The sequence below is a fragment of the Poecilia reticulata genome, chromosome 21 (genome assembly GCF_904066995.2).
Source record: "Poecilia reticulata chromosome 21, P_reticulata-male-v2, whole genome shotgun sequence".
Lineage (NCBI taxonomy): Eukaryota > Metazoa > Chordata > Actinopteri > Cyprinodontiformes > Poeciliidae > Poecilia > Poecilia reticulata.
Window position 1 is genome coordinate 2,738,808 of NC_088850.1, and position 27,360 is coordinate 2,766,167.

Here is a 27,360-nt window from a genome sequence, read left to right on the forward strand (position 1 = left end):
GATTCAACTCAGAAATTTTCCAGAAAAACCTGAAAGTTTCTGCATTTCAAAAGTGAAAAAGTTGGTAGGAAAGAAAATCAGAAACTTTGAGATTAATGCCAGATATTTTTTTAGAAAAACCTTGAAAATGTAAAAAACTTTCATCTTCACTTATAACCAGCACATTTTCCTCCATATTTAGAGGTAACTGGCTTAAACTCTGCTGAAAAGGTATTTGTAAGCTGAGATATTTGCAATAAAACCAAATCAGATTTTGTGTTTGCCTTATGCATTGGTGATGAGGTGATGCAGAGTGTTACTGCAGCAGCAGCAGCAGTAAAAACAGAAGGCAGGTTTATCCAGCAGGTATCTGTGGGTTAAACCCGCCTGATGTTGGTCGCTGCAGAGAGGAGCCCAGGAATGTCTGCTTCTCTCTCTCCGTCCGTCTCCTCCGTTCTCCTGTCCTTCACTCTATTAACCCGAGCAATTTGCATGGACTGTTCTATTAGTTGGCTGGACAGCAGAGCAGATGAGACCAGAGAGAGAGGAGACAGGCAGCAGCGCCGAGCCTTGCAGGATAATGACACCACAGCTGAGGATTCAGACAGCAATACTTCCTCCTTCCTGTCCTTCTTCTTCTTCTTTTTCTGTTTAAACCAGGAGATTCGTCCCGGGAGATTAGCTGATCCTCTTATTTTTCTGTCTTTCTTCGGATTCATGTTTCATTATGTATGTCTATCTGTCTGCTTCTCACAGAAATTCAGTTTCCTCTCAGTTTAACAGTTGCAACACCCAGAAGATGATTATTTTGTAGGTTTCGTCATTTAAAGACGCTCTGATATAATACCGCCAACAAGTTCTGGATCTCATTACGGGATGAGGAACCAGAACCAGGCTCAGGTTCTTACGATGGCACAGCAGCAGGGCCGGCCCAAGGTTGTGTGGGTCCCTGTGCAGAATCTCACCGAGGCCCCGTTTCCAACTAATCCCGTCCTAAAATCCAGCCATTATGGTTTCTTTAACCCTATGTAGTCGGTGCTCGCCGTGCGGCATACAAGCATGTGACGCATTAATAAGGATTCGCAATAACAGACTCATACCGAGTTTTCATTTCGACTCTGTTGGACAGCACAGACTTCAAACTTTATAAAAGTGGTGTTTTTATATTGGTTTTGTGGTTATTTACTTCAAAAATAAAGCCAGAAATAAGATTTATCATTTCCGCCTTATTTTGTGGGGTCTAAATGTACCACATTTCGAAACAACCAATGAAAATGTGTTGACGGTCTGTTGCTAGGTAGAACAGAGACACGCGGAAAGACACGAGGGGGGGGGATTTGGATACAGCAAGAGACTAGCGATGCTGTGGATTTTACTGAGTGTTTCGATGGGTTTTTTAGACTCTAAGTGTGTTAGTTAGAGTTTGTGGTGTGTGCAGGGGTAGTAGTAGTTTTGCTAGCTATCGCTGCATGGCTTCATAGTGAGCGCTGACGCACAGAGAAGAGAGACGGGCATGGCCATTTAGACCTCGACTGCAAAGGGTTAAATATATATTTTGCTAAAATGTCAGTTTATTCTTTTATATTTGTGCATGTTTTTTTTTCTTCATTTTTTTCCCAAAAGTTCTTTCTCTTTTTTACTGTTTATTCAATGTTACATGCTGTTTTTATTTTGTTTTTTAATTATGTAAAGCATCTTGAAATGCCTTGCTGCTGAAATGTGCTATACAAATAAAATCTGATTGATTGATTGATTGATTGATTGATCTAATAGAGCTACATGGCTTACATGTCAGGGCAGGACTGAAACATAAACAAACTCTGTGCCCAAATAAAACAAAATTCTGAAAATAACTGAATTATATGTGATATGATTTTTATTCTTTTATGTAGCTCAAAATAAAGTAATAAAGCAAAAGCTTGGATAGTTCAACTGGTTATACTTTCAGTATTGCATGAAAAATATTTTTATATGCATTGGGCGCCCCCTGGTGGTGTGAGGACCATGTGCAGGAGCATAGTTTGCTTGTGCTTTGGGCCGGCCAGCGGAGCATTCCCACCAAATAAACTGTCTACTTACTCTTACTATTAGGACATAATATATAATATAGAGCTCTTAATTATGTATAAATTCAATTTTATTGGCATAACATTACTTTATGATGTTTTTATTTGATTTCAATCAATTGTAAAACATAAAAAAGTCACCACAGTGATAATTCTATACTAAGAATATAAATTAATATCAACTCAATTTAAAAGAGTGACGCAATTCTTTCCTACAGCTGACGTTTTCATCTTTTTATCCAGTTGGAATAAAGTAATTGTGTTAATCAGCGTGTCCAACCAAATGGGATTAAACTGCGCTGGAGTTCTGTCTGGATGGGATTAGTCTTACGTAAAAACATCACTGATGTAATTGTGCACACAGCACATCTGTCACTGAAACCAAAGACAATCTCATTTGCGTCTCATCATTTTTAAATGTTTCTGCAGGGGAGAATTAAAACCTCAGATTTGCACGAAAATAAAAATCAACTTGATTTACGTGGAGCAGAAATGCTTCACATGCTGCAGTGACCACCAACACTTCTCTCCTACACACACGCTCTGATTCGTAAGAGTTGACTTTCCTGCCAGGAGCTTTGCAGAATGAAGCGACTCGGTGGATGAAGCGCGTTCGCAGAGCGAGTGGACGGACCGGAGGTGGATGGACATGTGTCAGAGACAGTTTGAACCGGTTCCCCACTCAGTCTGCCAGGCCGCTCTGACCTTCCTGTCTCAGCCTGAACGGGATCTGCGTGATCTGAAAACTCCCTGAGGATATTAAATAAAAACAGAAGCTTCACATTTCAGTCTGCGCTCTACTTGGCTCAAACAAATTCAACAAATACTCATAATAAATACAGCAGAGGCATATTTTCAGTTTCCTGCAGTGCAAACAAACAGCTAACCTTTTTGTTCCAATCTAAATTTCAAGGCACTCTAATCTTATTTGCAGTTAAAGGATATTTTTAAACAGTTTCGCATGTTTTTGTTCTCCACTCCAGATGTAGTTTTCTCAGCATTCTTGGTTCAAGCAGCTGTTAATCATTCAGACGTTTCAGATCACTGGTTTGGAAACAGATTTCTGTTTATTTCCTTTAAGAAGTTGCTCTTTCAGCTTTTTCAGAAAATGCTCATAAATGAAGAAAGTGATAGAAATTAAACTCAAATAAAAATACCAAGTTACAGGAATAAACATTCAGAAGAACCAAAAGTGTTTTGAATATTTGCATAAAACGTTAATCAGCGTTCTTCCCCCTTTAAATGTAACGATTATTTTTATGGATTCTAAAAGTTTATATTAATTTTAACTTCTGAATTTCACAAAAGGGATAAAACATTCTCCCTCCTCTATGATTTGCAAATATTTAGAAATATTTTAGCAGTTTTATTGAACATGAAGCAGGAAAGTCAGTGAGGATTCAACATAATTATGCGCTTCTAATATGCTAATTTAAAACACTCTAAACTTGAATTACTTTTAGATGATAAGGCAATGAATCTAACGCAGGTATAATAATTACCTTTTCTTTCATCTCTGCAGCCCAGATCATGAAGGTAAAATCATTAAAAACTTTTAGTCGGAGCGTAAAAAGCTTCTGAAGGTCTGTAATTATGTCTAAGATGTTTTTTTCTCGTCTGCGGTGCTTTGAGAATCTAATTTGTTCATTGTTTTGAGCTGAGCCGTCGTCTCTCACCTGTATATATTATCTGTCTTGTTTGCCTCCTGATCTTGTTAATCAGCCTGTGTAATTATTTTTCTCTCTAATCTATAACTCCATCATTTGTTGATGCATGTATATAATACCGGTTTAATCTGCCGATAAGCCTGCGCATCGTCTTTTCCCCCAAACTCTCCTGAAGGTAATTAGTGAAGTGTTGGAGCACAGACTCCCAGCAGCTCCAAACTGCAGTAAAACTCATCCTAAACTTGGGCCTGTGTGTGTGTGTGTGTGTGTGCGTGTGTGTGTGTGTGTGTGTGTGTGTGTGCGTGTGTGTGTGTGTGTAGGTGGGTGTTTACTGCACTGTTTTACTTGTAATTATCAACAGCTCAGCAGGAGAGATGATGCTTTTGTGTGCAATTATGTACGAGGTTTGTATTTGGGTGTTTGTGTGTGTGTGTGTGTGTGTGTGTGTGTGTGTGTGTGCCGGCGCATAATGAAGATGTTGGAGCGCTGCGGCACGAAGTCGCAGCCAGCTGTTTGCTGGATCATCAGTCTGAACCCGGCACAGCATGAGCGCAAGAAAAATGGCTTGTTTTTCACCGAAAATGCCCTAATTAAAAAATAAAGAAGGTGATGATGATGTACAGATTGAGGATTTTCACTGTTCATCATGAACATGTGGAATAATGTTGGGGAAACTCTCAGTGCAGTGATGAGAAAAAAGCTGCACCAGGGGAAGGAATAATTGATACATTTGCAAGCAATTCTGGGGACAAACATTGTGCTTTAATATTGACATTGTCATTTAAATGTAGCTAAAATCATGTGCATCAGTATTTTTGTGAAGCTGCTGATGACCAAACATCAAGTTGTTTAGTAACTTCTGTGATTTGATTTCTGGCAGAACTTCTAACAAAGATATTTAATTAACAAAAAACAGTAAAAAGCCAGAAAAGCAAAATGAAACATAGTAGTTTCTGAAACAATATGTCTACTGCAACATCAGCTTGATTGTCCAATGTTTAAGCAGTTAATAATTTAATAATAAATGTCCTAAGTCCTATAAAACACTTTCAAAGTGTTTCTCATTCTCAATCACTGGGTGGTTTGGCACAGCTAACACCCTGCAGAACCCACACATACTGGACATCAGCTTCTTAGATGTATATTCAGATGGCGCTGCAAAGCTGTTTTCTAAAAACAGACATTTTTTTCTTCTTTACATCAAAAATTGGCTCTACAATTTTTTAGCTGTCCTTTATTTTAGGCTTTCTAAGGTTTCTTTATTCTTAATGTCCTGAAATTAAAGACAAATTCCTTGTTTATTTACACATTCTTGACCAAAAAGCTGATTCAGATCAGCTAAACTAATTATCAATTGTACGCTTGATATGTCAGCTGTCATCCTATATTTATGTTCTTTTACCAAACATAAAAACAATCCCAGCACACAGAACACACACATGCAGATATCAGACATTATTGATCATTTTCTGCCTCCAGCTCAGCTTATGGCTGGAAGACAGAGCTGGGGGCAAATTTCAGAAGAAACAGGCAGCGAAGATGGAAGAGGAGGAACAGCGGCGGGAACGAGTAACAAGATGATAACACTATCGGGAAAAGTACAGAGAGCGCGTTTGCTCAATGCAAGTGTAAAACACGCAAACACACAGGTGCAGAGGGACGACAAGGAGAGCCGGAGTAACAGCAATCCTTCTTGTGAAGAGCAGCGGTGACAGGATGGTTGACAGGCACTTACACCAGCTAATCGATGGAGACAGATCAATGACGGACTGGAGGAGTCGATGGCTGCCTCAACCTCTGGGGTGCACACACACCGACACACACACACACACACCCACGCACACACACACACACACCGACACACACACCGACACACACACACCGACACACACACTGCATAGTGACAGTTCATGGCTCAATTCAAGGTTGGCTAAAGGAAAATATCACATAAATTTAATATAAACATCACACAGGATCACTGAGGACTTCATATCTTCAGCGTTTTGTTACAGGACTGAAACGTTTTCATTGAGATTTAGATCAACATTTATAGGATCTTTACAACCAGCTGAGGCCATCCGAGCTTCAGTCACGTTTAGGTTGCATTCACACCATCACTGTTTAATCCAACTCCAGTCCGTTCGCCTACAAAACCCGGTTCTTCTAGTCTGGTTCCTTTCCATCCATCCATTTTCTGCCGCTGACCCGGGGTCGGGTCGCGGGGGCAGCAGCTTCAGAAGGGAGGCCCAGACTTCTCTCCCCAGCCAGCTCCTCCAGGAACCCCAAGGCGTTCCCAGGCCATAGAGAGACATCGTCCCTCCAGCGTGTCCTGGGTCTTCCCTGAGGCCTCCTCCCGGGTGAGGAACCAGACAAGGCGCAGCCCGAAGACTCCGTATGATGGAGACAAACTTTGGATCTGGCGTTCCCTCGCCTGGACGCGGGTCACCGGGGCCCCACTTTGGAGCCAGGCCTGGAGGTGAGGCACGATGGCGAGCGCCTGGTGGCTTTTACCCACGGAGCCCGGCCGGGCTCAGACCGAAGAGGAGACGTGGGTCCCCCTTCTAATGGGCTCACCACCTGTCAGAGGGGCCAAAGGGGTCAGGGTGCGTTGTGGTACGGGCGGCAGCCGAGGGAGGGGACCCTGGCGGTGTGATCCTCGGCTGCAGAAGCTGTTCTGGTTCCTTTATGGAGGTGTAAATGTGTAATTAAACTGATTCGGACCCAAAACGTGAACTCTGGTTCTCCTATAAATCTAAGTCTGGGTTCAGTCAAAGTAAAGTCTGGTGTGGACTGGAGACCGCTCCAAAAGAAGGAAGTGAGCTACAGCGCAGGGCATTCTGGGTAAATTCAAGAAAAACAAATGTATGTCACAAGGAGAAATGTCTTCTTTTTTTTTTACCAATAACAAAAAAAAAGAAATCCCACAAAATCCAAGTCTACTAAAACCGAATCTACTGAACTATAAGAGCTTATATAAAATTAAGAAAATGATAGTAAGATCCTAATAAAACAGAAATAATCAGGGATATTTGTTTCTTTATCTGCCATTTCTTCTTGTTATTTATATATTTTTAATTGTGTGTTTTTAATTTTGTGTTTTTAATTGTGTGTTTCTGTGATACTGTGGGATATTCACTCAAAGTTATCATCCTGTAAAACTTTCACAGTGGCCTTTGCCTAATGACGACTACCTCCATGTTTAATTCATGATCAGTTTGGAAAAACAATCTGCTGGATTTATAGCAGAAAAACATATTTTTATATTTTAGAAAATGGAAAACTCACATTGTTTTTGCATGTTTCTGCTCAATTCTTCCATATTTATCCACATTCCTGAAGACCGTACAGGACATTTCCAATAAATACACATAATTTCTTATTATGCATTAGTATTTTATCAGTTTTTCCCCAAAAGGCATGCCTGGATGCAGAAAGACTTTTCACCAGCCATGGTAGAAAAGTAGAAAGCTTTAAGACTCTGCACAACCCACGACCTTTTCCTCAAAACTAAAAGTTGATTTAAAAGGTAAAATCAATAAAACACAGAACTTCAGACAAAGTTGGAAAACCGGAGCCGACTGGGTGGAAATTATAATTCAAAAGGACTGAATTATCTAATCAGGCTGCACAGTGGTGCAGTTGGTGGAGCTGTTGCCTTGCAGCAAGAAGGTTCTGGGTTCGATTCCCGGCCCCGGTCTTTCTGCATGGAGTCTCCATGTTCTCCCTGTGCATGGTGGGTTTTCTCCGGGTACTCCGGTTTCCTCCCACAGTCCAAAAACATGACTGTCAGGTTAATTGGCCTCTCCAAATTGTCCCTAGGTGTGAGTGTGAGTGTGCATGGTTGTGTGTCCTGTGTGTCTCTGTGTTGCCCTGCGACAGACTGGTGACCTGTCCAGGGTGACCCGGCCTCTCGCCCGGAACGTTAGCTGGAGAGGCACCAGCAACCCTCCGGAAAGGGACAAGGGTGTTAGAAAATGGATGGATGGATGAATGATCTAATCAGGAATCAGAACGTCTGTAGCGTCTTCCTCTCGGTGGTCGCTTCGACGTGCACTCGTCTCACAGGCAGAACAAGGAGGTTAGCTAAAGCTAAAGCTACAGCGCCAGTAAAGCTGCTTAGCGTCACTGTCACTCTGTGCCGTGGTGGAGCACCGGGTGCTTTGGAGCTCAGGTTCCACATCAGCAGATTACCCGCGCTACACCAAGGGGATTTCCTCGCCTCGCCGTGAGATTTCTGCTGTGCTGTTTGTTAAACTCAATGTAAACATCAGTAAACGGAAAAGAAGGAGTGTTTTCTGACAAGAGGAGCTGCCTAGACCAGAGAACAAGAGAAAAAGATTAAAATGACAAAAAAAAAAGACACAGCTTGTGGAAGGAAGCAAAAGACATATTTCAGTAAATTCTGGTTTCAGCCACAATGGGTTGAGTAGTAAATAGTAAAAGTGTTGGAATTAAAACTGAGCATTTCTCTGTTAAAATTACATCTGAGTGACATGATCCATGAAAATGCACTCTGCACTTTTCAGATTTTTAATGAAAAGCATGTTAGCATTTAGCTTCCTCTTCAGAGATTTGTCACTTTCAACACAAATATAACAAACTGTGCAGGAGCTTAAGGAGTACTAATACTTTTGCACGTTTTCTCCCACTGGTTGATATTAAAACTGAAATTTCAACAGACAGTGGGAGAGTTTTTAACATGTTCAGACCGAGAATCAAAGAAAACTCGCTGATTTTACAGACTGATTGAGCTTCTTAAAACTTTTCATCTGCTTCTATTTTAAATCAGGTTCACTTATTTCCACCTAGAGCTTCACTTTTAGTTGATTTCAACATAAAAAGTGTAAATAAAGTTAAGCTGGCTTCTTTCTCCGCTTTCTGTTTAGGATGCTACTTTGCTATCATTCATCACTTGTACAAGTAATCAAATCAACAAGCCTGACGAGGACAAATAAAATGGTTGCGCAGTGAGAGTTGGAAGCGTGTTGTCTTTGTACTTTTTTCTTTTTTTCAGGGTTTGTGATCTGAAAAGATGAAGGGTGTTTGCGTGGGAGCCACCAGAGCTAATGCGGTGATTAATGTTTAGCTGCATGTTGTGATTCACGGAAATATGACTAAATGGTTCACTGAGTGTGAAAGGACTCTGACGCCACCGAATACGTGCAACACACACACACACACACACACACACACACACACGCACACACACACACACACACACACACACACACACACACACACACACACACACACACACACACACGCGCAGAGAGACGTACTGAATGACTGCGTGATCTAGTTAGTGATAAGTGTTCAAGGATCACTGGGTCAAAATGAAATTAAATAATTTCTAACCCACTGACTGGACTCTGGACTGCTGGGTGTTTTTTTCTTCTCCTTTAAAGTACGGATGTTTCAAAGAACGATGACTCCATTTTGGAGCAGCAACAACAAAACACCAGAGCTTTATCACATCTCCCACCCCGGCAAAACAAAGAGGATGACAAATGTGTGCAGTGTGCCGTGTTTTTCCGCTCCGCGTCAGAGAAGAGAAAGGATGATGGTATTATATCCTTTTAATGCCACAGTTTCACAGTGATGATATTTCCCCTCATGACCAGATGTCTTTTGGATCTCTTATGTCATTAACAATGTCTTTGTGTCAGGCGCTGCTGATAGATTTTTTAGCTTGAAAGAGCAGGAAACCAACTTCATTTTTTATGCAAAACATGCTTGGAGCGCCAGGAGCACAAAAAAAAAAAAAATCAAGAAAAATGATCTGCTCTGAGATTAAATTAGAAAACTTGCATTTTCCTTTTTTCTAATTTACTTTTCAGAATGTGGTATATTTGGATTAGATATTGTTCTCTGTTTTCAAATAGTGGGAACCAAAATAACCTCCACGTTTGTGATGCAGTAGATAAGAGGTGGCGACTAACATGGAATCCCCAAGTGAAGTAAAACGGAAAATGTAAAATAAATGTAAACCGTTCACTGTTGGCTAAAACTGGGACAAATTTACACTGAACTAGGGCTGTAGTGATACAATAATCTCACGATACGATACACGATATTCTGCTCACGATACGATATATACTGTATTGCGGTATTCAGCAAACGATACAATTCGATACACTTTTGCGATTTCCTGAAAGATTTTAGCAGGACAGAGTGATTTTGGTGATATTTTGTGACTGTTACAGACTTGGATTGAATTAATTTAACTGAAAACTGATTAAAAGCACCAACTACACAATACCTGGTTCTGATTGGACACAGACTTAAAGTCGACAGCTGGACAAAATGAATCAAAGAAGTGGTGAGAAAACATGTTTCTTTTAGTTGAAACAGTACAAACTGTAGCTTACATGCATTTGTAAAGTAAATAAAGTGCACCAAGTACCTGCTCTGAATAGTTTGATAACTTTTTAACACTTAACATCTGAAGGAATCACTCGAAGCCTGATGACTGTATCACTCTCACGGCGAAGCAAGCAGTGAGTGAACAAGGTGACAGTTGGACGTTACGATACTTGCGGACGAATATCGATTTTTTTCTAGGAAAGAAAACATCGATACATATCGCAAAAATCGATATTATTACACAGCCCTACTCTGAACGTTTTGTTAAACCAGTTCATGCTAATTCATCATCTCAAGGTACTTCACAAAAAAAGTAATTTCATTTCAGTCCCACAAACATCCCAAATGTTTCAACTGATCTAATAATGAACTGAGTGAAGCTCATTACGGAAATGAGTTTATAACGTTTTCTATCAAAGGAAATCCAACAGATTGCTTCAAGTCCCTGACTAAAACCACTACAAAACAAATACATCAGGGGTCATGACCCCGACCCTTGGTTGAGCATACAAGCCATTCTTAATGAGTCAATTAAAAAGTGGCAAAATGGCAACAAAATCAGCAACAACAGCCAGTTTGTTGGTCAACACGTTGCTTTTAGTTATGATCAAGTCCAGTCTTTAAACTTTAGCAACATTTATAAATGTTTCTGCTTCCCATCATGGTTGTTAGGACTTACTGTCCAGTGATCGACGGAGCCCACACCAGCATCACGGCGCCTCTAAAGGAAAAACGTGCATAGATAATAGACGGATAGATACAACAGGAAACATGACTACACTGCAACTAAAACTGATACTAAATACAATCATCGTTACCAGAATGTGCAACATTTCAACTGCACAGGACGCAGAGGTGTACAATTTGTAATATTTATACTCTGTAGTTGCATTACAGGTTTTAGTCAAGCGGGAGCTTTAAAAACAAACAAAAAAAAACTACGATAAACTACAGTTTGTTCATTGAGCTTAAATAAACTGAAGATTTTTCCAGAGGGAGAAAACATGGAGCTAATCAGGAAGTGCCACAGAGACTGCGGTATTTTTCTCCTTTCTGTGCACTCCCCGGGTTCCTTGCTACTTATCTTAAACTCATGCATGACGGTGCACTTCTTTTGTCTTGCATGAAGTCTCAAACAGTTCTGGTTGCCATATCAACCTGCGGTGTAGCTCTGGAGGATGTGTTTGCTCCCCGTGCTGCATTGTCTTCCAGCTTGGATCTAATCCCTGCAGCGAAGCGGCTGCTGGATTTATAGACACTCGTGGAGCAGACGGAGGGAGGTTCCCCTGTTCACTGAGATAATAGCAGAGCACTGAAGTGGAGTGGTTTAAACACACACACATGAACACACACACAGCCTCTTAAGCTCTGCATGTGGCAATTATCTCTCCTCTCAGCAGCTTGTGGCATCTCCCCCATCTCCTGTCCTCTTCTCCACCTCGCCTTTAACTTTTCCTCTTCTTCCTCCAACATCTCTCCATCGCTCTGCATCCGTCCCCTCATCCCTTTCTCTGCATGCTGCATCCTCTCCCTTCTTCAAACACCACAAAGTAAAAGGAAGCTCAGTTTCCAATTCAAAGCAAAAACCCACAAATTTGATCTGCACTCATAAAATCAGCTGTTTTTAAATGAAGAGGGTTTGATCAACCACAATGCCTTCACTTCAGAGTAGGAGGCTGCTGGAGACCTGCACACTACAAAAACACTGAATCGTACCAATTATTGATGCTTAGCCTCTAATGCAAATATCTTAGTACATTAATAATCCTTAATATTGATGAAAAAAGTTCCACCAGGAGATTTTTACGATGTGACATGGACAAAATCACTTGTTTTATTTGGAATTTGTTCTTTTTTATTGATACAAAAGGAATTATTTACGTAAAAATAGTTCTTAATTCTTGCTGAACAGCTGCTTGTAAGTTAGTTTTGACTGATTTCAAATATATTTGCACTGTTTAGGCTCTAATTAGTGTTTTAAAATCCACACACTCTCTCCTTTTCAGCCAGAGTTGTCCACTGCTGCTCAGCATATCAGGGATGTTCAGCGCTTCCAAAACGACGTTTCAGTGGTTTAGAAGGCCGGGGATTCACTCCCAGATGATTGCCATCATACCACTAAATCAAAATGACACATTTTCAACTGTTCCTAAAAAGATGCAACCAACTCCAAGAACAGAAAGACACTTCTCTCTGTAATCTGGATACTTACAGCCTGCAGGCTTCAGGAAGAACGTCACACCTTCAACTACAAATCTTCCTTTACTCTTCAGGTGATCGTTTCCTCACTGGGAAAATAACAGACCTGCTGCAGCCGATTCTCCAAACCTGCTGTGCTTTTCTCTCCTAGCAATTTTCCTTAGACCAGTAATTGATGTCGCTGTGGATCGGTGCTGGTTTACGATGCTTAGTGACTGTCAGCTATCACTCAGGCTTGGCTTCAGTCACATTTATTCACAGTAGGTTAACATAAGAGCACTTAAAATGTCATTTTTCTGTTGCAATCAGAAGAAGAAGAAGAAGAAGAAAGCTGTCTTCTTAGATTTGGGCTTTTATTCATGAGAAGCTAAATATTTTTAACTCCAGTAAATTTCTTAATATTATAAGTGGAAAAAATCTGCCAATGCAACAAGCATTTTTTATCAACTCTTAAGAATTATTGACTTAAAACGAGCTCTGATGCCTTGATGAAAAGTTACTTATAGGTTAGTTTCGTCTTATTTGAGGTGTACTAAGATATTTATAGAAAAACTAGAAAAAAAACACTTGCTAAGATGAATGTTTGAACTTAAATTTGACTAAAAATACAGTTTATTTACCAGAAACATCAGAATTAACAAGAAGAAACAAAGATGGCAGCCGTGGTACGGATGGCTGGAGAAAGTTTCTGCTGTGGACGGATGCAGAGGAGAACTTGAACAGATGTGAAAGGTTCAAGCATTTTAAAAACTAGGAAGATTCACGAGTTCAGACTGAGAAGGAGAGTCTTGGGGGGAGAAAAAAAGTCTACTTTTAAATTACAAATTATACATCCTCAACTTTTCAGGCTTTCTAAATTTACATTGCTTCATTTTTTGCTCTTTCTAAAAGTTTCTGCACAACTACCTTGACTTTAAGCCAAGTTCTTCCTCTCGGGAACCCAGCCAGCGTGTAGGAAGCGGTGCAGAGGCTCTGCAATGAAAATGAAGGTGTTTGTGCAGCAGCTTCAGCCCAGAATCTCTGCAGTTTCTCGGATTTTGGTCCCGGCAGAGCATGAGGTGCCACCGTTTCCCCTGCCAAGAGCCCCGGAGACCCCAGCTACACGGTAACCGAGTTAACAGATAATCACATAACAGAACCCTCCTTCACCACACGCACACACACACACACACACACACACACACACACACACACACACACACACACACACACACACACACACACACGCTTCAGCCTTGTCCTATATGAGATAAATGAGCACCATCAGCCCCCCACCTCCCTGCTAACAGATGAATGTCTGTGTACATCCCTGGTTTTTCCCTCCTACACATCATTCTCACTTTTATAACACACACACACACACACACACACACACACACACACACACGCGCGCGGGCGCGTACACACAAAGTGCCTTATGCCAGCCCAACAGTGAATTTCCCTCCTCTCTTAGCACAACAGATGATGCAGGCGCTCAACACAATGCTCGCTTACGCACATTAGCAATCCACATATGCACATGCAAAACCACTCACACTTGCACACGCATTCACACAGAGTCAGAGGCAGCAGGCGAGATATTACAGGAGAGGAGAGCCAATCATCTGGGGACGCATGTCCAAACAGCAGATGCACACCGTGATGAAGGTGCCAGTTACACTCAGAGGATTTGGGCTCCTATAGGAGACGGATCCTGGAGCCAGCTGTGCTCCTCACCAGAAACCGCTCGCAACTAATGACAGCTTATCAGAGAGTTTTAGTTCTGAGTCGTCATTTAGCCAACAAAATGTTTAGGGAAACAGATTTCGCTCAGTTCAGTTTTTAAAAAATGAATAAAAAACCTGATGAGCAATTTAAATCCTGTGAAGTGCAAAATCATAAGTCAGTAATTTGGGGCCTAATACTAACCCCAGAGGGACTCCATGTAAAAACCACAATGTTCTGGATGTAGAGAGATTTGGGCTGAATGAGGATTTTGACAGGTTTGTTTAAATATGAAACAAATACAATCAATCAACCAATCGTGAGAAGACAAAACCACTTCAAGTTCAAATTCACACTCATGTTAGCTTGAAGTTATTTCTACTCAAATATCCAGAAAGTAGCAAAACTGACAATAACATATTGTCTTCAGCTGAGTTTGTAAAAATCCTGACAGAACCAAATAATTTAATAAAATCATATTTACAGGGGAGTCCAGAGCTTTTTAGTTCCTCCTCTGTGGCTCTTAGCAAACGTGGCTAAAAATGCTGAAGACCTGAGCAATGTTTTAAAGTTAAAGGTAACTTAAAAATGCAGTTAGTTTAGCAAATGCAGAAAATTTCCACAAAAAAAATGACACTAATATTGTAAGTTTTATATTTTTAAGAAATTATTTTGTTTGTAGTTTGCAAACTATGCAATTTTTGATGTTTTCTAAAGAAAAAAAGGTGAATAAAAATGTTTTGAACTATATAATATTAGAAATAAAATTGTTCTTCATTTAAAACATAATTTTATTTTGAAGAGTCATGTCACACTGTGGCTTTAAGTTGTTCTTGATTAGCAGAAATAAAAGCCAGATTTACTCTCAAGTTACACGGGAAAAGCAAACAAATAAATAAACATCTAATACAACAACAGCAGAAAATCCAAGAGTGATTACTTTTAAAGTTGCACCAGAATCCAAAGGTTTGTATAAAAGTTGTGTTTGTGGATCCTGAGTGGTGTCAGCGCACACACACTGGACCTCTGCACACTTTCCACAAGTGCCTGGAAGTATTTTATCTCTCCTAATAAGACGAGGCGGATGCTGTCAAAGCGACAAGCTCCTTATCTTCCCGCTGAGCGTCTTTCAAACAGACGAGAACGACGAGCCGCTAAGAGGATTTCTGTTTTGGTTGAAATTAATTTCTAAGCGGACAGATGGATTGTAATTTTCTGTTTTCTGTGTTTGTTTCTGTAATCAAGTTTTGTTTTGGTGGAGAATAATTAGAAGTTGAGTAGTGTTTGAATGTGTGTGTGTACCTGCAGGAAGCGGTGTTTGTTTATGCCTGCAGGCTGCTGGAGTTCAGCTCCTCTGCGTACTGATAAGCTCTCATCTTATACACTGCAGTCCTGACAGATTCATACATCAAACTGTGCAGTTTGGTGGTAATAAAAATATCTGTTCTGAGGTCACCTTATCAGAAAACGGTTCAGGAAATCTGCTTCAGCACAAACTCCATCTGAGGTTTTACATCTTGACTTTTCCTGCTTATCCTGTGTTTATATGAGGAGGGGGCGCTGTTGATAAAGCTGAGGGTCGCGTACCTGTAGTGGCGCGTGTCTCTCAGCGCTCGGTCGCTGGGGATGCGTTCGCTCTCTCTCTGGTTGAAGGCGTACAACGTGTACGGATCGTCGCCGGGTTTCCAGCGCCGAGCGTTCAGGTAACTCCGCTCGTCAAAGCCCTCCAACATGTCCTCCCACTCCGCATCGGAAATCTGGAAAACAGGCAGCAGGTCAGAGGAAGAACTGAAAACAGTATCAGGCTTGGTCCATCTCTTCACAAAACATTGATTACTGAGGATCTGCAGCAGAAAGAAAATCACAGTTTGTTTAGATATTTACATCTGGAGTCATTCATGAAGATTCTCAGCCAAAGATTAGAAACACTTTTTCTTTATGTTTGCATATCTAAACATATTATTTATAACAGAGGCACAGTGGTCACCATTAGAGATTCTTTAGTTCTTCAGTCTTTAACTGGATTCCAGTAACCAGGCTCAACTTCAGCCTCGCTGCAGTAAAATGAACTTTTTCGTCCCACTGGTGAGTATCCACTGGATGCTTATTCAGCAGAATATATTTATAATTATATTGTTTTATTGTGTCAGTTTGTTGTCTTATTTTTTTTATCATATTTGCACATATCTTATAAATGAATGTGCTGCATAGGGATTAAGCTATTATTGATTTCAGATTTTGTAAATCACTTTGGTCATCAAAAGTTGTCCTAAAAGAAGGAGTTAAACTTCAACTTGGGTTTATTTCAGATTACTAATCTCTTATTTATAATTCAAAGAGAAAAAAAAAAAACAGCCATAACACAATTATGGAAAACAGTTTAAACAAAAATAATGAAATCCACATGAAAGCCACATTGTTGCAGTACATAGAGTATGTTATCTTTACCACACATAGATTCAATTAATTAACACTGAACTCACCCTGTGTAACACTGCATAATTACACTAGAAAGCAAAACAATATTTGTGCAATTTAAAGGACTTAAAGGAGCAAAAGGAAAAGTGTTGTTTGGTTGAAATGTGAAGTATTAAGTCTGGCTGCAGAGTGACATTCTCTTTGTTTCGCTCATCATCACAGTGGATGGAAAATGTGAGATTTAGTCATAAATGTCACATTCTGAGAGTCAGATAGTGTCTACAGTATTGGTCCATCTGCTGTTGCTCACATTTAAAAGCATGTGAAGCTTTTAGAGGTCATTTCACCAGAGGAAGATTCAGGCGCTCTTCACCGTTTAACGAGATGAATGCAGGACTTTAGGTTTCCATCCTCATTCTCCTCTCTGCGTTTTAAAACTAACTGCTGCACTTTGTGTTTGGGTTCTGCCTTCACTGAGGCTGTACACAGAATATTAAATCGTTGTTTTCCAATCACATCTCTTAAAGTTCAGGTACAAATGTGAATCTGGGACATTAACATTTGGTAGAAAACAGAGTCAAAATGTGATTAAATGTTTGTTTTAGTGAGTTTCAGATATTCTGCTGCAAATACTGAGAGACTTTAAAAACAATCAACTGAATAAGGAGTTTGGGTTCAGATTTCTAGCCAGGAAACTAAAATATCTAAAAGCTGCAGTGAAGGTTAAACAACCATAATGTATGCAGGGATGTAGAATAAGTAATTTTTTGTCTCACTGTGGGAAATTCAGGTGCAACAGCAGCAAGTCAAAGTGGAAGCATGCAGATGTACAGAGGTAAAAAATGTATATATATGCAAGTCAGATAAGGATAAGGCCAAATTTACAACCTGCATACTTTTTACTTTTGTTGGTGAGGAGACTGCAACGATGTATGCAACTAATTTTCAGTTTTAGAAGTTATTTAAGTTGTATGATTCCAGTTTGGGAGTTACATTTGATTATTTATGAGCCTAAATAAGGATAATTTAGAACTAGATTGTTCTACAAACAACCCAGAGGTTGTAGAACAAATAACAAAATAATCATTTTGCTACAAATAAACAAATGATGAATCAGTAAAACGTCCCTTCAGCCTCGTTTATGAACAAAATCTGACATCTGTCCCTTAAATGAGACGAGAATTTAAAAGATTATGATGTTTTCTTTTCATCTTCACTCAAAAACCAGGATGGTTTTTACTACAATTTGCTTTAGAATCAAATGTATCGATTAACCAAAATGAAGAACGACACAATAATCAAACATGAAGCTTTTAAGCACTGATATAGCAGCTTAAACCTGATTAAATCCAGTGATTTAAGCTAATTTCCCTGATGTAAAAACATTTCCACACAGTGCAAAGCGAATCCAGACAGCAGCCAATCCATCAAGTTTACCGACATGTCACCTTTTAAATTCCTTCTGAGATAAACTCCTAAATGCTTTTCTATCAGAACTTCAAAAAGTAAAGCCTGTGAACTTGAATTACTTGCAGAATAGTAATTTATTGCATTGTAATATCTTTTCCCCCCTCAGGTGACAGAATATCCTTGAACACTATGATATTATTTTCTGCAGTGCCACAAAACAAAACCGTAATTTTTCAAGGTGAAGTGTTGTGTGTGATCATTCCCAGAGTTCAGATGAGACTGAGTTAGAGCCTGGAAGGTTTGAAATCATCTCGAAATCCTGCACACTGCTACACTTTGGAAAACAGACCTTGGTAATGAAAAACATATGCAGGGTGTCGTTAATAGGCTGGAGCCTGCTTTTAAAATGCTAATCAGGGAAGCTACGCTCTAGTTTTAGCAACAGTAAAGCCACTGATTCTGCAGAAGTGCCAAGGAGTTTTTCTTCCTCATAGAGGAAAATGCAAAAACGAAATAAATCGAGTTCATCTCCAAACAGCCGGCTGTGAAAACACGAGGTGGCATTAATTAGAAAGCAGAGCTTCAGCTGGACTTTCTCTGCTCTGACCGGAGTGTGTGTGTGGTTTCAAATATAATCTACCGGATGCTATAGGAGCACGTTTGCATGCAGGAGAGGGTGTGTGTTGCTCAGCTGTGTCTTTGCCCGTCTTGATGAGGAGGAAGTGTGTGTTTCGGTGTGTTTTTGTGTAATGCATAAGAGAGAAAAGATGTTTTTGAGGGTGAGACGTATAAAAAATGTGTTCTCTCCTGCACTTTCCGGATCATAAACACAACACAGGAGCTTCGGCTAAATCCCCTGGAGGCCGTATTTCTCCCCAACGATCACACACTCTGGCATATAAAGGAGATGAATGGACACACACACACACACACAGAGACACAGGGTCAGAGCTGCGATGGTGTGTGTAACAGAACAACATTTACGGTGAAACAGCTGTCTGGATGGAGGGATGCAGCAAACGACTTCTTTATTTTACTATAGTCCTGCTCCTGCTTTCCCTCCATCTTCTCATTATTCAGCCGTACGACTTGCTGATGCGACACATTGTCTAAATGGGGCCATTAGAGGGCTGAGAGTCGGAGGCCGTGTGTGTGAAAGTGAATGTGTTATTCCGTGTTGGCGCTTCTTCCCCTGGTGGCTGTAACAACAAAGCATGAAGAACGAGACGAAGAGGGGAGGACAGGAAGAGGAAGACATGAGACGAGACAGGGGCTAATGAGGAAGAGGAGCGGTGACAGAGGGTGACGAAGGAGCCACATGGTGGGGGTGCAGCGCCTTCCAATCCTGGGTTTAAATCTCTGCTGATGTGTTTCGATGTGTTATAGTTTCTTCCTTTCCATGCATGCATGATTTGTGCAGATTGACAAGGAAAAGCCAAACTTTGAGGTCCAATGCAAGTGCAATGTGAGAAGCAAAACATACTTTGTACCTCTGCTCATCTGAAGCAAAATGTCCACAGAAGAAATTAGTAAGCAAAAGATTAAAAACATGAAGAACGTTCCACTACCAGTAGTTACAATTATCATCCCAAAGGTCTGCTTGGACACAATCAAGCCAGTGATAAATGTTCCCAGTTTGGGGCCAAGAGGCTGAAGCTCAGAGAGGTGAGGACATTGGGAAGGAAAATAGTTAAAGGGGAGGATCATCATCAGCAACACTATTAAACGTTTTCCTGATATCATAAGACTGTATGGATTATGTATAAACTGGAGTATTTGGGCCAATACATATCAAAGTAAAAATGTAGTAATAAGACCACGGAGGACTAAACTCAGAAATGTCTAGTTTGTTCAGATATTTACAAGACAAACTTCCCTGATGTCAAAGCCGTAAATCTGTGAGGAAAACCATAAATGTAGAATGTTTAAACCATCTGCAACAAAGAGAAGTCCTCTGAGGTCTAAGTGGTAGATTTAGAAGATCTTTTCAAAGTGGAAACGGTTTAAATGATTCCTGGGTCTGAACATGTTGCAGCTTCTTCGCTCTCAGGTGTGTTTCCTGAATCCCGTTCAAGACGCTCAGAGTCTTTTTTATGCTAATTTCAGACTTTACAGTTATGTGAGAGAATATTTCAGTTCTAATATTGTAACTAACACTTTAATCATCTTCTTTTGAGGCAGTTTAAAAACTTATGCACTTGAGAAATACAAAATCCATGTTTCTTCTTGAAAATGTGTGAAATTAATTTACTTTTGTAGCAGGAATTTTCTCCTCTGTTGCCAGTTTTTCCCCCAATCATCTATAATGACCCTAATACTCATAATATGAGTGACTAAGAAATGAAACAAAGAAATTATAACAGAAAGAGAGACAAATTGGAAGATGAATGGGAAGCAGAAAGGATTAAATAAAAGGGAGAAACAAACAGAAAAGATCAGAAAACTGCAAAGAGAAAAACTGGATCATAGAAAACCTGTAAAGGAAGGAGAAAGATGAGAGCTAACAAGAAAACAAGCAATAAAAGATATGATGGAGAATTAATTAAACTGAATCCACAAGAGGATTAGGTAACAGGAGGAAAGAAATGAAAGAGAAGAGCAAAAACAGCTGAAAGAGACTGAAAATGTGGACAAAGAAAGAAACGGAGAAACAGTTCAAACAGAACAAAGCAAGGATGAGGAGGAAAGAAAAGATGGAAACCAAGAAGAAAGAACGATTAAGCTTCCCTCTATTTAACACACACCTGCGGCCGCCCCGCCACTGCATGATTTGTTTGTGTCTCGTCTCGCTAGGAGCTCAGGAGGAGCTGCGTTCAAGGTCCAATCCTATTTACAAGACACAGACACACACACAGCGTGTCTCCTTAATGCGCCGTGGCATCCTCTCAATGCCTCTCACGGCCGCTAACATGAACACAGACATTCAATTAACAGACCTGAGGCACCGACCGCCGGACAAACGGCCTGGGCCTCTGCAAGTGTGTGTGTGTTTTACCACCAGGGAAACCTATTAATTCATCCAGACGAGACGGACTGATACATTAGAATTATAATGAGAAAGTTGAATCCAGCACACCCACACACACAGCCAGGTGTCACGGTCAATGCATTCGCTCTGACAGCTCGCAGTGGAGAGAGACAGCGGGGAGGAAGACACAGAGAGGATGCAGAACACAGAGAAACCGGCGCATTAACACGGGAAGACACCGGATTCCCATCTACTACTTCCAAACATTTCAGTAAGGAGGAATCATGAGCTGTCAGGTTGCATCTCTGGGCGGGTTACATTCAAGTTACATTCAAAACGTCCCCGTTTTCAGCAAACGCTGTATTAAATATTACTACATCCTGTTGTATTTGAATGACACAGTTAGGAATCAAAGCTGGATCGAAAAGTAAAAGGCACATTCTCTGATCCAGACTCACTGAAAACGTGTTTCTGACAAATTGGGTGAAAACGCCACCTGAATTCATCAGATGAGGATTAATGGTGTTAAGACGGATTATTTACTCACTGTACAAATATTTGAGTTAGTGCATTAGCAAGGGGGGGGGAGGAAACATAAATACAGGATCAGTAAACATCATGGATTTCAAAAATCCACAAACTGCTTTGCAGATGTAGGACGAGGTAGTAAATCACTGAAAAGATGAAAAACTGGCTTATTCAGTGGAAAACACCTGCATGACATGTAAATGTTGAAAATAGACTTTTTATTGAACCCCGCTGAGAATAATAGCTGTCAGTCCGAGTCCCACATTAAAATTTAAGTCTATTTTAACATCCTTACACTATTAATAATGACACAAAATATCTTAAAATGTGGTGGTTTATCGTGTCATCTGTAGAAATCTCTGAACAGAGCAGGAAATGCAGCATAAAAAAGCGGCAACAGCTCGAAAATGATTGTCAGAAAAGTGAGTGTTGTTAAATCTGCCATGCTCTGAGGGTTTCATGGTTCCAATTTGAATGTTGTGTTTCAGTTTGCTGGTTTTTAACGTCATAATCTGTGTTATGTGTGTGTTAATCTTACCTTGTTTCGGTTTTTATTTTATCGTTAAGTACAAGGCTTTCTGGATTAACTGCTTTTGAAGCGTTCTTGATTTTTGTGCAGCGTTTACTGACAGCAGGGAAAAGGAGACGGAGGACAGAGAAAACCTGCAGCAAAGACCTGCAGGTCTGGAGCTGAACCTTCTCTACCATGTCACATCCGTCCGGTTTTTCTTTTAAACAGAAAATGAGTCTCACGTCTGAGACTCGGATCACTTGTAAAGTCGCTCAGACGTCGGCCCGGTCCCAATCCGCACACCTCCACCCTGAGGTCCTTCATCACTTCGTTCCTGCTGAGGGGTTTGAGCTCGTGTGACGTTTTGAATTAAAAGCTGAAAATATGGCAGCGCTCACCAAGCGAGCTGCGTCTGACATATAAAAAAAAAATCAGTTTTCAAATGTGACGCATTAGAATAATTTTTGCTTCACTCTGCTGTGCACGTGAATCAAATTCTGAATTCTGCTCTGTATTCAGCAAGTCATAACAAACCAAATTTAAACAGCTAAATTTCTCCTGCAATGACTTTGTAAATCAGTAACAGATTTAAAATCCATTACTTGCTGTAGACGTGCTGTCAGTTTTAGTAAAACAGCGACCGGTCTCCAACACGGAGGCGCTGGTGGATGATGTAACCCGTAACGTCAATTCTACGATTTTTACAAGCTTGTACTTCACAGAGGGGAGTAGAGTCACTATTGGGACGGGCCAAAGACTCAACTGGGACTGACGGGTTTGGAACGAAAGTTTTGTGAATGACCTTTAACCCTATGGGTCAAAGCAACCTGTTCATGTCATCTGTGATCAGATATATTTCTCCCACTCTGCACTGATTCAAGAACAGACAAGAAATAACGTCATTTTAATTAGACTTGGGTATGAGGTGATGCTTTAGCTTACAGTTTTAATTCAAACAAGAATGACCAGGTATTGATAGTTTAACCTCATCACTGCAACATTTTAGGCAGATAGATGGTATCAATGTGATGATGCATCATTTCAGTCATTAGAGTTGAGACTTGTAATCAAAGACGAGGGAAAATCTCCTCCTTTATCTTTTTGTCGTCTCTCTTTTCCAGGAGGAAATGCGGCTGCTCTCCACTCTCATCTTACAGAATCACAAATGTGAGTTAAAAATATTATTCCAGCCTCTGGGAGCTGAAATGTAATTAACACGTCGAGGGGAAACGGGATAAAAAAGAAACTTGAAACTTCTTTTGGGAATCCTGGACACGAGTCAGCAGGGTTTCAACCACCATTATGAGTCTCTTCTTCCTGGAATTTAATAAAAATAAAGGGGCAGAAGACACACTAAGCTAAATTTCATAGTCATTTCTGTTCTTAATGCTTAAGCCATTTTGTTGGGTATGTGGTTATAGATTTAGACAGTTCAGAGTCTGACTATGCTCCAGAATTACCAGCTGCTTTCCGTTGTTCTCCTGTCGGCATCAGGCGTCTCATATTTCCAGTGAGGCTCTGCGTCACAGCTTGTCACAGCGATTCAAGTGCAAAAGGCAAAGAGCTGAAGAATTAGAGAGGAAGGGCGACCGCTACTAATGAGAAAATTTTCCTTTGAAGACGTGTTTGTGTGTAAAAGGAGAGGAATTATAGCTTATTGTGCACAATGTGGAACAACCAAATGAAACAGAGATCAGACAAAAATCTATTTCTGTAAAATCCTGATCCTGCATCACGTTAAAATCGGCGCCAGATGATGGATTACCTATTACAGCCCAGACATAACTCCTGTGTGTCTGTGTCTTTATTATCTCCCGTTTGGCTGCACAGCATGAACACACAAACACACATGTGTCATCCCCTCTATTATATTGTGATGAATCACCTTTGTAATGACTGTAATAAAGCATCAAAACAAGTCTTATTTCTATTAGTTTGCTTCTGTTGCTTAAAGGCAAATTAAAGTCAGAGAGATGGTGGTTATCAGGAGGAGGAGAAATTTCCTCCAGGTCATGAACTCTAAAATGATCAGACCAAACAGAAACTCCCCTCTCAACGCTACGGATGGTAACAACCTTAAAAGGAGTGAATATTTCATCACAGCAGGATAATTTACATATATGAACAAATCAATTCCATTGTAAAGAAAGAAAATGTTAAGATGGAGGCATTTTTATAATCAAAAGGTACAAATATCTTGCTTTAAAAAATTATATCAAGAAAAGTTTCCATCCACTTGAATCCGCACAAATATTTTAAACATTTAAAGGCTTTGCAACCAGAGGGATGTTTGAGTATTGCAGTTTACCTTTTAGGTTTCCTGTGGTATATTATATAAAAACTAGAGGTGTGCCGATCGATCGGCCACCGATCATAATCGGCCGCTTTCCGTGAAAAAGTGTATGATCGGTGATCGCCGATCATTGGCTCTTGTTGCCGATCGCCTGCATCTCATTTCGCAGCCTGCCTGTGCAGCTGGTCTCCTCTTTCCTTCACTCTGCGCAAACGCAGCAACAAATCCTAAGCGATGTGGAACTATAACGCACTGAGTGAATGGGGACGTTTGCGTGTTGCGGTGGAAAATTGAAGCACGTCAAAATGCATCAACACAACGAAGCTAATACGACATAAAAACAATGTCATACTTGACGGAGTTAGGCTACATCGAGGCTCACTGCAGTAAAAAAGACATATGGAGGATCAGATAGCAGGTAAAGCAGCGCACAGCTACAAACACTCACCCGGATTAGCATGAAGGTCAGAAAGCTAAACAAATAACCCGCAAAATTATTAAAGTCTTCGAGCTGTGATATAACCCTGGTTCTGCTCTCGCTGTTGAACCGCTGCTACGCTACAGGTAGTAATATTTCACAGACGGAGCGCCGCTTCTGCTCCACCTGGTAGTGACTCTCACACCGAACCTCTGCTTAAAGCTGCAGCATCTAACTTAAAAAAAATACATTTTACATACGTATTAAAACTTTCGCTATCCTAACATGAGACAGATAATCTCTGAAAAAATAATCAATCTCCTCCCTGCTCTGCATAATTACTCCGCTCAGTCAGAAACAGCCACTCAGAACTAGCAGTGATCAGCTAGTCGCCATGCTAACAGGAAGTTTTCATTCAGTAACTCTGGATTGTTTATTGTAATGGATCCTGTATTTGCCTTTGAATGTTTTATATTTTTTGTCAATGTTGAGAGGTTTTATTTTGGCTCTTTGCATTATTTAGCCTCTTCAGAGCCTCCATATGTTTTCAGTCTGTTAAAGATAGTATTACTGATAGCAGGACAATTTGCACAATGCCTGTTTTGTTTAGTTTTCTTCTTGGAAAAAGTTATTAAAAACAAGTTTTTGTCTAAATTAAGGTGAATTCATGGTTCCTTTTTCCACATAATGTAACCGGTAGTGTTTATGATTAAAAAAATAATAGCTATGTGATCGGTATCGGTGATCGGCCCTCATGGGTGATCGGTATCGACAGGAAAAAACCTGATCGGCACATCTCTAATAAAAACCAAAAACATTCTAATCTACAAATAGTTCCTGGTTGTTAGAAAGATGCTTCATAAACATTTCTTCTCCCGGTGAATAAATGTACTTAAATAAAATGTAGATTTTTTTTCAGTGTGAAATCAAGCCACTGCCATGAGGCATGAATTCATTTCCACATTTTTTCTTTCGTTTACCAGGGTGGCAATTAATTTGGCAGTTGCTGTAAATAATGTATGAGCAAGACGCTGCGAAGCATTTGGTTTCTGAGTAGTTTCATTGGTAACAATACTTTCAAGCCATTTTGGCCATAGGAAAGGAAATCTTTAAAGGATATTTTGTATGAAAACGGCAAACAAACTAAATCATGCTTAGATGCTAAATATATTTTGAGCCGTGCAAAATACACAAGCAACAAGAAAAATGCTCTGCAGAAATGAGGCAAACACATGAATATGGATTTTAGCAGCGGATTAAGCATTATGTGGCAAAAGCTGGAAGTGAAATCCTTAATTCAAAAACCGCACAGAGATAAGCATCCGGACGACAGATTATACAGGCTAAAGAAACAAACAAAGGAAAGCGGAGATGGGTGGGATTAGTCACACCGGGGTCAGACGCTGAACAAAACATCAGAGCTAGACGAACTCACAGCGCGACACAACTAATTTACCCGGTTTCCTCCCTAAACCTGGTCTCTGAAGCTTGCCAATTAATTTTCATGTTGTTTTATGACAATCTTGTTATCCCAGAAAACGGCAAACTGCTGTGTAAGATAACGTTAGATCTTTAGATCAGTGTCAGAGCGGCGCCATCGCTCTTTGTAGTTCAGCTCTCTGAAGAGATGCAGCAGAGATTCACCAGTGATGGTGGATCTTTGCTTCATGTCACATTTAATCAGACGAAGCAGAACAGGCAAAAAGTTTATTTCACAGGGAAACTCTGCTGTTGTTATGATTAATATGACTACAAAAAGCATCACCGGACAAATTTATTGATAAGAATCCAATAAAACCTGAAGGGATTAAAAACAAAACTCATCTCTTTTACAGCTATTTAATCAGGATTAAATGGCAAAACAAATTCATGTGATGCTAAAACCAAAGTTAAGCTAAAAGAGACGTCATGATCTTCAATTTGACCAAATTCTGTTTTGTATTTTATGCTGAAATGCGATTTAGGATAAACTTGTTAGAATTACTTCTGTTTTAGCAAACATGCTAACATATTGCTTCCATTTCAGTCATTTTGTGGCTTTTTGCTGTTGTGTTGTAGTTTTTACATTTTATTGACCCTTTTTGGCCACCGTCCAGCATGTAAGAATAATTACATCCTTCAGTTTTATGGGTTCCAAGTGAAAAATATGCTTGCTTCATATTTTATTTATATTTTTTTTCTCTCCCCTAAATCTTTGTGATCCAAGCCTCTGAAAGAATCAGTTTCTTCTTAATCAAGTTTCTTCTGGATTAAAGAAAAAGCTTGAAAAACAATGTTATTCTAACTTTAATCCAAATCTTTCTTCAGTGAAAACAATTGTTGCCAACATTCAGACTTCATGTTAGGTGGAGATGTGGATCTGGTCATCCATCATTTGCCCTTTTACATTCCTGCAAACCAGGCATGCAAACAGACTCGGCTCTTTGGAACCACGAAGTCACATAAAATGTGGCCTGTTCGCAGTATTTAAAGGAAATGCCACACTTTTTGGTGAGATGCACACATGCAAACAAATTCCATGTAAGCAGGTCTGATGCATGGTGAAATATTTCATTAATGTTTATCTAAATTTTGTCCAGGAAACTGAGGTTTACCTCTTCAGCTTAGGGAAGGAGTATTTGGGTGATTTTGTTTGTTTTTGGCTCGTTTCCATTTTCCCTCAGCTCTGGGTTCAGTTAAGGGAGAAAAAAATACAGTTTCCTCCTAAATTACAGCCTGTTTCTCGCCATGCTGGATTTTGTTTTCTTTCAGAAACACAGAGATTGCAGATATCTGTTGTTTGCTGGAGCACCAGTAATTATTTACAGCTCCGTCTACAACAGAGGCGCTCGGTGCT

General features: G+C 40.1%; 1 protein-coding gene across 2 annotated transcripts in view; it reads right to left on the bottom strand.

Annotated features, from left to right (window-relative positions):
* Positions 1–27,360, bottom strand: part of galnt14 (UDP-N-acetyl-alpha-D-galactosamine:polypeptide N-acetylgalactosaminyltransferase 14 (GalNAc-T14)) — a 145,991-nt gene that overhangs the window by 100,882 nt on the left and 17,749 nt on the right. For both annotated transcript variants that reach the window (XM_081602516.1, XM_081602517.1), the window contains exon 2: positions 15,566–15,735. In XM_081602516.1, the coding sequence (XP_081458642.1) occupies positions 15,566–15,735 (170 nt within the window). The remainder of the gene's footprint in view (positions 1–15,565; positions 15,736–27,360) is intronic.